Source organism: Leucoraja erinacea, chromosome 7, assembly GCF_028641065.1.
Source record: "Leucoraja erinacea ecotype New England chromosome 7, Leri_hhj_1, whole genome shotgun sequence".
Lineage (NCBI taxonomy): Eukaryota > Metazoa > Chordata > Chondrichthyes > Rajiformes > Rajidae > Leucoraja > Leucoraja erinaceus.
Genome location: NC_073383.1, coordinates 55,514,616 through 55,527,189, shown reverse-complemented (window position 1 = coordinate 55,527,189; position 12,574 = coordinate 55,514,616). Strand labels below are relative to the sequence as shown.

Below are 12,574 nucleotides of genomic sequence, written 5' to 3'. Positions count from 1 at the left end.
ATCTATATATTGAATTTCAGGCTTTTGTAATTACATCAGATTAACTCCCATTCTTAAGAAACCTGATGTAAAATGATAAACAGCCATCTAGAATAAAGATTTAACGCATTATCCATGATAATGGATTTGCACTGGAATATATTTAGTAAATCATGTATTCCCATGCCCAATACATAAATAACACATAGATTCATATCTGTGCGATAACGATCTTCTGAAGAAAGTGTCTGTCTCTTCTAGTTTGATGCTGTGTTGGATGTAATATCTTCTGCAATAGTACTATGGCGATACAGTAATGCAGCAGCTGTGCATTCAGCCTATCGGGAGAATATGTAAGTCTATCTGTATTATTTTATGACGATTCTACAAACATTAATGATAGATCACATCTGTAATCTGTAATACCTTCTATTGGTTAAGGCGCTGGTTATGTATCTGACTTAATGCTCTTCAAGACCTCCCAACAACTTCTTAATCTCAAATTCTCCTGGCATTTTAGTATTCTCCTCACCGTTCTCACTGTCCTCCATGTCCTTTAATAAATATGAACTTGGACTTGATCTTTCGCTTGGTGAAAATAGATGCAAAATGCTTGATTAGTACATCATATACATCCCCCGACTCCAAGCCCAAATTCCCTCCTTTATCCTTGAGTGGTCCTATCCTCTCCCTGGTTACACTGTTGATTTTAATGTAGGTATAAAAAGCCATGAGACCTTCTTTAATCTGACTCACCATTTTGTGGACCCTTTTGGCACTTCTAATCGGAGGAGATATTTCCTCCCTTTATATTCCTCAAAGGCCCTGTTTGATTTTATCCTCTTAAACCTTGCTTGTGTTCTTTTTCTCTTTTTGATCAACTTTACAACCTTTTTGGTCATACGAGGTTCCCTTACTTTGCCACCCTTCTTGTTGGAACTTGCCCATCCTGAGCTTTGAATGACTGCCACATGTCAGACGAGGGCATATCCAATAACAGCTGCTCCCTGTGCACCCTCCCAGGCTCCTGCCTAAGGATGATGTAATTTGCTTTACCTCAATTAAACACCTTCAATAAGGACCAGCCATATCCCTATTCAAAGTAATCTTACGAATTATGGAGTTGTGATCACTATCACAATCCCTCTGCACATCAAACCCGTTAAGGGTCTTGTCATTAATTATATATTTTCTCCTTACTCCCAAAATGTAACAGCTCACATATGGTCAACTTAAACTCCATCTGCCAATTTTTCACCCAATTCTGACCAACTACTCTAGTCCCTACCTGCCTGCCTGCCTCTCTAGTTTAAACCCTTCCGAGTAGCTCTGGTGATCTGTCCTGCAAGGCTATTGGTCCCCCACCAGACAAATGGTCTTGACAACTGTTGAAGATGTTTCAAATCTACTTTGTGGATGGAGCTTGTTCTACACTCTGCAGCTAAATTAATTACGTTTTGCTAGATCCAAAATATAATGCAGGACTTCAAGGTCATAGATCTATGGTCTATGATCATAGATCTGTGATCTCTTTATGACCTCTATGACTTCAATCTTGAGGATCAGGACAACATGTGGCAGACAGCTGTTTAATGGCATATATAGAAATGAATCAATCTATATTTACTATTGTAGGTCAGTGGTGAGAATCTAGTCCATTTTTGTTTTTAAATACCCTGATTTTTTTAAATTAAACATTTCTAACCAGCGCCTATGAACTTGTGTTCAATGCCATGTCCATTGAATGTTATTGTATAGAACCAAATGATGCAATAGGTGACATTGTTACAGAGTAAAACCATAAATGCAGACAATTTATATATGATTTTTATGCTTATAAATTCTTTTGAATAGTAATGAAGCAATTTATTTTTGTCAATCCATGTGTAAGGTGCAATCAATGTTTATTGATTGAAAAACAACATCCTGACAAGCCTATTTATAGTTCAGCTAAACTGTTATTCACACAAGTTTGTCATTGTATAATTAATTAATTTAATTCAATCTGTGCGTGTCTTGCCTGCTGATTAGCATTGTTTGGTGTGTAATTATTTCACATTGTTTCAGCTGTTTACTAAGATTATTCCTTTGAAACCAAAATATGATTCTGTGTTTGATTATTGTGATGGAACCATTTGGGTCCTGGTACATTATACTGTGACATTGAACATATCAAACTGCAGTAAATATTGATATACCTATGTACATTTCTCTATTTCCTCAGTGCTATCAATCTCATGCCTTAGTGCTGTCTTACTTCAAAACATCTCTTGTGGAGTAGATATCCCTGCTAGACCACTGCTTAATTGGTCCTATTTTGTTTATCACATAGCAGAATTCTGAACCCATCCAAGCCTAGAATGTTAAGGGAATATCTCATGATCTTGTATTCTTAGTAGGAATGCTATGCTCAAAATGAGCACACCTCAGGGACAGAACTGCAGTATTATTGTCCTGCATTGCATTCCTCCATTACTTGGATTGTCCCTTGCAAGACTCAACATAGCCCAATTCATTCTGAGGGATTTAGGCTGTGTGTTTAATATAACGCAGGGAACATATCAGCATTATTAAAGGGCTGTAGCAATCAGTTGTTCGTATTTCATGGGACTTACAAAATGAATTCACTGGAAAGCATTAGAAACTGTCCTTTAAATAGGAGCTAGATTTTATGATACATGTAATGTGTAATAAGCCATTCATCATTAAGTGATATACTGTAGCGGCACTTGCTGGTGCTCGCAAGAATCGAACCCTGCGGTCGGAATCCGCGCGCACGTGACTCTGGGAGGGGTCGTGTTTTCAGGGCTCTGCCCTTCATTCATTGTGAGACCACCGTTGTGGTCAGTTGTGTTTTCAGTGGCAATTGTCAAGACCGTGATCGGTGAATCACATTGTGAATAAATTTGATTCAAATCAACCGTCTGTTGTCTTGATCTGCCAAATTGGTGACCCCGACTCGTCTAACGGGAATTAGACGGTAAGAACATGCAGGACAATTACCTTCCTGCCGGCGCTGCGGGAGCCCAGCAGGACACGGTCAGCCTCAGACTGCCCACCTCGCCTATATATCCGAGTTCACAACTGACATTCGGCATGTGGCTGGGAGACTCAACGTTGTGGCCGACGCTTTGTGCCATCCGGCAATGCCGTCAGTCTCGGCGTTGGATCAGGGGCGTCGACTATGGTAAGCTGGCAGCGGCCCAATGGCGGGCTATCACGATGTCGATTCTGGCCTTCGGCTAGACGAGGTGCCTTGCGGCGCGGCTGGTGTTAAGGTCCTATGTGATGTCTCCACAGGCAGAGCCCGCCCGGTAATTCCTGTCAGTTGGAGGAGGCGGGTCTTCGATGCGGTCCACGGTCTGGCCCATCCATCCATTCGGACTCCGCAAGCAGGTGGCTGCCTGGGCTCGTGCATGCATTCCGTGCCAGACTTCCAAGGTTCAGCATCATGTGCGGCTGCCCACACAGGATTTTGCTGTGCCTGATGGTAGAGTCCTGCATATACACGTAGACCTTGTAGCCCCTTGTCATATTCGTGGGGTGCCACACACCTGCTTACAGTGGTGGACAGGTTCACTAGATGGCCAGAGGCTATCTCGCTATCGGATACCTCCGTGGAGGCTTGCGCCCGGGCTATGGCATCCAACTAGGTCGCCCGTTTTAGGGTACCCTCCGACATCACCACAGACCGCGGGGCCCAGTTCACCTTGTCTCTGTGGTCGTCACTGGTGCAGCTATATGGCGCCCGTCTGCACCAAACGACAGCTTATCACCCGGAGGCGAATGGGCTGGTCGAGAGATTTCATCGGCACCTTAAGTCGGCGTTGAACGCCAGGCTCACCAGTCCGGATTGGGTGGACCGGTTGCCTTGGGTCCTCTTAGGCATTCGTAAAACGCCTTAGGAGGACCTGGCCGCCTCCTTGGCCGAACTCGTTTACGGCTCAGCATTGCGGGTGCCATGGGATTTCCTGCCTGCCGTCCGCGGTCAGGAGGTTTTGGCTTCGGCGGTGCTGGCCGAGCTTCATGAACGGGTGCGTGCGTTGGCTCCCGTCCCTAACTCCAGGCACGGGTCGGCCTCGGTGCATGTGCCAGCGGCATTGCAGAATTGTGTTTATGTTTTCCTTCGCAGGGATGCTCACCGCTCGCCACTGCAGCGGGTTTATGAGGTGCCATTTTGCGTGCTGCGAACCGGAGTCTCCACATTCACGTTGGACGTGCGTGGCCAGGAGGAGTTCGTCTCCATCGGCCACCTCAAGCCCGCTCATGTGGACGAGGACAGCCCAGTGGTAGTGGCTACACCGTGGCGTAGAGGTCGTCCGCCGGCCATTCAGCCCTTCCCTAGCACTCCTGTTCCCGGCTCTATTTCGCCGGTCCCTGTTGTTACGCCCGCCCCTTGTTCGTGGTTTTCGCGTCCTCCCGGCCCTGTTCTGCCGGTCCCTGTTGTTACACCCATCCCGCGTTCGAGGACCACGCGTTTAGGCCATACCATTCGGCTCCCGGTCCGTTTCCGTACCTCAGTTTCTGGGGGGGGGGGCCATGTAGCAGCACCCGCTGGCGCTCGCAAGTTTCAAACCCTGCGGTCGGAATCCGCGCGCACGTGACTCTGGGAGGGGTTGTGTTTTCATATGATTTTCAGGGCTCTGCCCTTCAGTCATTGTGTGACCAACATTGTGGTCAGTTGTGTTTTCAGTGGCAATTGTCAAGACCGTGATTGGTGAATCACATTGAGAATAAATCTGATTCGAATCAACCGTCTGTTGTCTTGATCCGCCAAAATTCACTCACACAATATTGTTAAAGGGAATTGATAGGGAGAATGCGTAGTCTTTTACCCAGGGTAGGGGAATCAAAAGCGAGAGGATACAGGTTAGAGGTGAGAGGGGCAACATTTTCACTCAGAGGGTGGTGGGTATGTGGTCGGACCCAAAGATCTTAGAGTGAAGCAAGATAGGTTACTCTCACGCAAACGTGAGGTACGGTCATGGGCGGTTTCATGGGTGATTACAGGACACATTTTAGCAAGCTGACTCCGCCATCTTGTTCCGCCATCTTGCTCCGATTTCTTGCTCCCGCCTTCTTGCTTCTGGCCAAAGATTGGATCCGCAGCGGGGAGAAGGAGTGCAAGGCCCGGGGCAGCGGGGAGAGAGAGTGCGGGGTCCGGGGCAGCGGGGAGAGAGAGTGCGGGGCCCGGGGCAGCGGGGAGAGAGAGTGTGGGGCCCGGGGCAGCGGGGAGAAGGAGTGCGGGGCCCGGGGCAGCGGGGAGAGAGAGTGCGGGGCCCGGGGCAGCGGGGAGAGAGAGTGCGGGGAGAGAGAGTGCGGGGCAGCGGGGAGAGAGAGTGCGGGGCCCGGGGCAGCGGGGAGAGAGAGTGCGGGGCCCGGGGCAGCGGGGAGAGAGAGTGCGGGGCCCGGGGCAGCGGGGGAGAGGGAGGGGGGGGCCCGGGGCAGCGGGGGGAGAGAAGGAGGCCCGGGGCAGCGGGGGAGAGAGAGTGCGGGGCCCGGGGCAGCGGGGAGAAGGAGTGCGGGGCCCGGGGCAGCTGGGAGAAGAGAGTGTGGGGCCCGGGGAGAGAGAGTGCGGGGAGGGAGAGGCGTGAGAGAGTGCGGGGCAGCGGGGAGAGAGAGTGCGGGGTCCGGGGCAGCGGGGAGAGAGAGTGCGGGGCAGCGGGGAGGTGCGTGCCCGGGGCAGCGGGGAGAGAGAGTGCGGGGCCCGGGGCAGCGGGGAGAGAGAGTGCGGGGCAGCGGGGAGAGAGAGTGCCCCAAGACAATGTTTCTTATTTACAATGTTTCTTATTTAATGTCCCTTGTCTAGTCTGAAATAAAGTTCATTATTGGTTTAGAAGAAATATAATTGTGTGTGTTATATACATTTATATAATTTTCATGTATGTGTGTTTATAAACATTTTATTCCTTAACAAGAATCAACAGAATTATGAACTAACAGAATTATGAATCTAACCCTATAATCACGCACAAAAAGTCCCCCCCTGTCAATCACCCTGCGAGTCGGGTCGGTTCCGGTTACTACAAAATCAACTCAAACACTGTTTGTGAGCCATTTAAAAAGAAATGATTTAAAAAACATTAAAAAAGACAATTACCAGAATCAAATTTTATTCTTGACAAGAAGTTTGAACTGACAGATTTATGAATCTGACCCACACAAACTGTTGCCCCGCAACATTGATTACAGTGCGAGTCGGGTCGGGTTAGGTAGGCTCAGGTTGCTAAAATGGGCGTGGAAAATGCCCATGATCCCCTCCATAGCGTACTACACGTCAGTCCATTGCATTTAGCAGGAGTAGCCTATCTTGCTTCGCTATAAGATCTTTGGTCGGACCTCCCACATGAGGTAGTTCAGGCAGGTACTATAACAGCATTAAAAAAACGCTGGACAGATACACGGATAGAAAAGGTTCAGAGCGATATGGTCTAACCTGAGGCTGGTTTAATTGGGGCATCTTGATTGGCATGGACGAGTTAAGGGTCTGTCTCACTGTGGCGATCTAATCCGCGAGTTCTGGCGAGTTTGCCCTCGACTCATACTTGTAACATGGTCGACACGAGGTCCTAGGAGGTCTTTGTAACTCTCCTTCATGCTCGAGGGTAGTCCCTGCGTACTCGAGGCCTCAGCTAGGTCGCGGCGTATTTTTCAACGAGTTGAAAAATGTCGCGAGGAAAAAATCGATACTTTTTTTTACTCGTAGGTTTAGTCGAAGTAGGTCGTAGTAGGTTGGCATATTATTCATAGGTAATCGAGGGTAGTCGAAGGTAATCGAAGGTAGTCGAAGGTAGTCGAAGGTAGTCGTAGATAGTCTTCAACATAGTCGAAGGGAGGTCGAAGGGGATCGAAGGAGGTCGTCTTCACTCTCCATTATTCGGAGTCCAATTTTCGTGAAGCGTAGCTAGTCGAAGGAGGTCGAAGGAGGTCTTCTACATAGTCGAAGGAGATCTTCAACATGACATTTTTTCAAACTCTCCTAAACTCTTCTAAACTCGCGAATTAGGTCGCCGCAGTTGGACAGCCCCTTTAGGCTGAAGGGCTTGTTTCCGTGCTGTATGGCTATATAAGAAACATGGGGCCAAAAGTAAGAAATATAGTTCAAAGACAGTGCGCCTGATTCCAGAAAACATTCAAGAACATAAATATATTTCTCAGCTGCTTGGTTCAGTAGCAAAGGCTTAGAAAAAGCACAATCGTCCAAAAGTAATTCATTTAAAATAGAATTATTGAATTATGTTTATTGCATTATATTACATCTCTCAGTTATTGCTAGAGTAAATTGGTGGGAGACAAAAAAAGTACGTAGCGAATGAAGGCTGAAATGTAACTAGATAATAAATTGGAATGAAGGCACAAGGTCAGCTGATATTAGAACCCACTACTTCAATCCAATTTAGCGCAGCAAAACCATTCATGAGATATTTTTAGATTTCCGAACTATTTAGGCTGAACATTTGTGATGTTCAGGCCAACTCGGTTTCAAATTTGGAGAGAGAAACAGACTGAATAGTTCAGGTTAAGGACCCTTCATTAGAATGGAAATAATGAGAAAATATATTTAGTTTAATTTTGGTTAGAAATACAGCTCGGAAACAGGTCATTTCCCCCCCCCCCCCCCCCCCCCCCCCCCCCCCCCCCCCCCCCCCCACCCCCCCCCCCCCCCCCCCCCCCCCTCCCCCCCCCTCCCCCCCACCAATCCACACTGACCAGCAATCCCTGCATACTAAAGGTATCCTACACACACTAGAGACAATTTATATTGATACCAAGCCAATTAGCCTGCAAAGTTGTATGTCTTCAGAATGTGGGATGAAACCGGAGATCCCGGAGAAACCCACACAGGTCACGGGGACAACGTACAAACTCCGTACAGACAAGCACCCATAGTCAGGATTGAACCCTGGTCTCTGGCACTGAAAGGCAGTAACTCTACTGCAGCCCTACTGCACTGCCATGCAGGGGCGGATTAAGGCTCACTGGTGCCCTAAGCACTGACCAATCTTGGTGCCCCCCTCCTTTCCACACTGACCCAGTCCATTTTAGTTGTTGACCTGTCTGACCAGATATACAATGCAGGTTGCAGCAGTACAAAAATGTATTCATATGATAACACAATATACTGTACAAACTAAGCCAAGCTTGGGCTACATAAAGTTCTACAAAAATGCAATACAACATCTATTTTAATATTTCACAAGTTAAATGTATCAAAGTTCCAATATTCATGACCTGAAAGGCATTTTTCTACATTTCATTTTCGCAAAATCACTGATAACATCCTCGAAATTAATACTTCTCAGAATGTCTGCTTGAATTGTTAATATACACAGTGAGTCGAGTCTTTCTTGAAGCATAACTGATCTATTTGGGTTTTTTACACGTTTCAGTTGTGAGAAAGACCTCTCTGTTGTGCAGTTGGTGACCATTAATGTTAAAAATATTCTTAAGGCAATTTCAACATTTGGAAAGGCACTCTCTAGTTTGTCTTCTGTAATTGTGTTGTAAAGTTCCATGTGAGTGAAAGATGTTTTCTTGGTTGTTTTAAACCTATGAAGAACATATGAATGGAACTGCTGAAGCTCTGTAGACAAAGTGTTGTTCATGTCATCTGGATAAGCATCAATGAGTGTCTGACAAGTCTTTGAGTACCTTTCACTTTCTGATAATTGGGAATTAGCACCTTGTTGGTGGCATTAGGAACATCTGTCAGACAAGAGAATCTGTCTGCTATTTCAGTGACACCTTTCGTCTCCTCATTTCCGTTTCTAACTTTTCAACAATTACATAAAAAGTGGAGATTACGGAATTTGCCTCTGGCACTGAGAATGACCTCTGGTGCATTTCCATCGTTGGGCATTCTCTTTCTTATACGCTTACGCGTTTGAGTTGCTTTATTCTACATCAGGGAGCATGTCCTTTGCAAGTGATTCAAATCTCTCAAACTCATCTCTTGATGTGTGCAACTGGTCTGCCAATGATGAATACAAATCAGCACATGTTTGCAAGATCACATTTTCACTTTGAAGAAGTTGACTTGTTCTATGAAACTTTTCTAAAGTTTCATTCCAAAAATTCAGCATGAACACAAATTCCAGTTCTTGCATCTTGTTTGCAATATTCTTTGCCTCCCTTCTAGTGTCACCTTTTTGCAACTGGTCATCTGATAAATCTTCCAAAGCTTCCAGAATCTTGAAGAAAGAGTTGATAATTGCTGCAGTTGCCACAGCATGTGCTTCCTATCTGGTGTCTGAAAGTGATTTCAACACTTTTTCATTTCCAATGCAATCTTGGAGAATTCTCCACCGAGCAGTTGAGGCTGAAAAGATTGTGTAGCGCAGTTGTACAGTGGAAAAGAAATCTACTGCAACTTGACAGCAATCCACAACATTTCGTCCAACTAAATTTAGTGAATGAGCTGCACAGGGTACATAAATGGCAAACTGATTTGCATCCAAAAGTTTTTGCTACATGCCATTGTAACGTCCAGACATGTTGGCAGCATTGTCGTATGACTGCCCTCTGCATTTAGCAAAATCCAATTTACAATCATCACATAAGTACTTCAATACCTGCTGTGCCATAGCTTCACCAGTGTGGTTTTGTAATTCCAAAAATGTGATAAATCGTTCAACTGGCTGTCCACTTGCAAGTATCTGAGCACTATGCTCAGTTGGTCAACATACGAAAGATCAGGCGTTGAGTCCACAGACAGACTGAAGTACCCAGAAACATTAATTTTGTCAATGATGACGGAGTGCACTTTCATTGCCATTAACTCAATAAATTCCTCACATATCATTTTGGACAGGTACGAAGGGTTGCCTTTTCCAGCATTGCCATACCGTGATATGTGAGCAGCCAAGAATGGGTCAAACTGACTTATCAATTCGAGTAGCCCCAAATAATTCCCATTATTGAGACACCTAAATTTTTCCACTTTTCCTCGGAATGCCAATCCTCGTTCAGCCAGTGTGCAAATGACTGCTACAACACGCCGAAGCACATTCTCCCAGTAATTGTACTCCTCTTCAATTTGTTTTTCCAGTGGCTGTGTCAAGCCTAAGCCTTGTTTCCGAGTTAAATATGTCGGTAGGTTGTACTTTTTTCATGGTTGTCAATTACAGCAGTGTTTCGCCAGTCACTGAATCCTTCATTTCTAACTAAATGTGTTGAACCTTTGGGCGCAAATAGTTTACAAACAAAACAGTAAACTGATCCTTTTGAAGGAGAGTACAACAGCCATTCTCTCTTGTAGTGTTCACCATTGGCTTTTATTCCAAAAAAGATTTTCTGTGAACAGTATCTCTTTGGCTTCCCGCTGATGAAATTGCGACACGATTTGTCAAATGGCCCATTGTGGTGCTGACATTCACTGGGTCCACAAGCAACCCAATAAGTCACATCATCACCATAAAATTCATCCCACAACCCTGGGTCCTTAGCTTTGTTCATTTCATCCTTGGTCAGTTCTCTAAACTCCTTGGACAGTTCAAAAGCATTTACACATCTTGTCGTAGAACTAGGTCCAGGTTGTGGCACTTCATCATGTGCAACGTCATCATGAAAATCTGGCCTTGCACCAACACTGCCTGTTTCTGATGAAGGAGATAGATTTGATTCACTTGCTGTCTCTGAGGACTGAGACTGGTTTTGATCTGGATCATCTTTCTCTGCAGTTTGTAAGAAGAAATCTGTCAGCTTTCCTGTCTTGGCTACAACAGACAGATTATTTTGCTCATTCTCTTTTGGACGTTTTCTCTTTTGCGCACCACTCAACTGAACACGCTTAATTTTTGACGTTTACATGGGGCTGAAATTAAAAAGGGGCAGAGAGGGTCATTGAAATGACTGTCATGACAACTGAATTTGGCTCCATCATTTTACTTTTAAACACATGCTATGACACTGCACCTCGTCAACAAAAAATAGCTTAAATCAGGCAAAAGTAGACACAAAAAGTCTCAAAAAAGATCGACAGATAAGAGACGACTATGTATACTAATTAAATAAAGGATCATTGAAGCTGTATGACATCTTACCAGTGCAGTGGCCTTAGATTTCCAAGGATATCGCACACATCATGTCTGAGGCACAGAGGTCAGTCAAGAATATTCCACAACAGGAAACATGTGACAGTGTTAATGATCTTACTGACCAACAGAGGTCCGAGTGCACTGCACCAGCAGTGCCCCTTGTGGTACACCTGGGAAGATAACCCTAGGGTGCACCATGATCATGAAACAGAACATTATGATCAATTTGCACTAGTTTTATCCATTTTTTTTTTTACAAATCTTCATTCGTTTTTTTTCTTTTCACCCTTTTCCCAACTTTGTGGTGCCCCCTTTGGCTCTGGTGCCCTAAGCACGTGCTTAGTCAGCTTAATGGTTAATCCGCCCCTGCTGCCATGCCGCACCACCATTTTTCAAGTCACAGTGAAGGAGAGGTGTGGAGAATGAATCTCTGCAAAAAGTGGTAGATCTCCACTGGGAGATATCTGGGAGCTGATGTTCAGAGTGGCAGTGCTCAGTTCACCAGATTACAATGACATTAACCTTGTCAGACAAAAATGCTGGAGAAACTTGATCCTTAGTCAATTTGTCCCTTCCCACCCAAACCACTCCCTCCCCTGGTACTTCCCCTTGTAACCACAGGAAATGCTACCCTTGTCGCTATACCTCCCCCCTCAACTCCATCCAAGGACCCATGCATCCTTTCCAGGTGAGGCAGAGGTTCACTTGCACCTCCTCCAACCTCATCTATTGCATCTGCTGTTCTAGGTGTCAACTGCTCTACATCGGTGAGACCAAGAGCAGGCTTGGCGATCGCTTCGCCCAACACCTCAGCTCAGTTCGCATTAACCAACCTGATCTCCAGGTGGTTCAGCACTTCAATCCCCCTCCCATTCCATATCTGACCTTTCTGTGCTGGGCCTCCTCCATGGCCAGAGTGAGTCCCACCACAAATTGGAGGAGCAGCACCTCATATTTTACTTGGGTAGTTTACACCCCAGCGATATGAACATTGACTTCTCCAATTTCAGGTAGTCCTTGCTTTCTCCCTCCTTCCCTTCCCCTTCCCAGATCTCCCACAGCCTACTGTCTCCGCCTCTTCCTTTCTTTTTTCCGCCTCCCCCCCCACCTCCCCACCCCCACATGAGTCTGAAGAAGGGTCTCGACCCGAAACGTCACCTATTCCTTCGCTCCATAGATGCTGCCTCACCCGCTGAGTTTCTCCAGCATTTTTGTCAACCTTCGATTTTTCCAGCATCTGCAGTTCTTTCTTAAACTTCACCTTGTTAGAGGTTTGATGACAATGCTAGGGATGGTCTTTAGTAAAAGCTTAGAGGTGGGAAAGTTAAACTGAGTCAGGGCAGAGGAAAAATTGAGATTGGCAGTGTTAGTTAATGATAAATAGATCAGAGGAGCCTCGGCTTCCATCTGCTATGTCATCATCTCCTTGAATTTTGAGCTCATTTTCATAGTCTTCACCTCCATGCCTATAACTTGGCCAGAAATCTTCACTGCAAACTGTGGACCTTTCTGTAACTTCAACCCATCCTTCTGGCCTTTAGCTTTCTCCCAATCAGTTC

At 45.7% G+C, this 12,574-nt stretch overlaps 1 protein-coding gene across 2 annotated transcripts in view; it reads left to right on the top strand.

The window, feature by feature from the left end:
• Positions 1-12,574, top strand: part of tmem163a (transmembrane protein 163a) — a 98,134-nt gene that overhangs the window by 62,610 nt on the left and 22,950 nt on the right. For both annotated transcript variants that reach the window (XM_055638620.1, XM_055638619.1), the window contains exon 5: positions 241-332. In XM_055638620.1, coding sequence (XP_055494595.1) covers positions 241-332 — 92 coding nt within the window. The remainder of the gene's footprint in view (positions 1-240; positions 333-12,574) is intronic.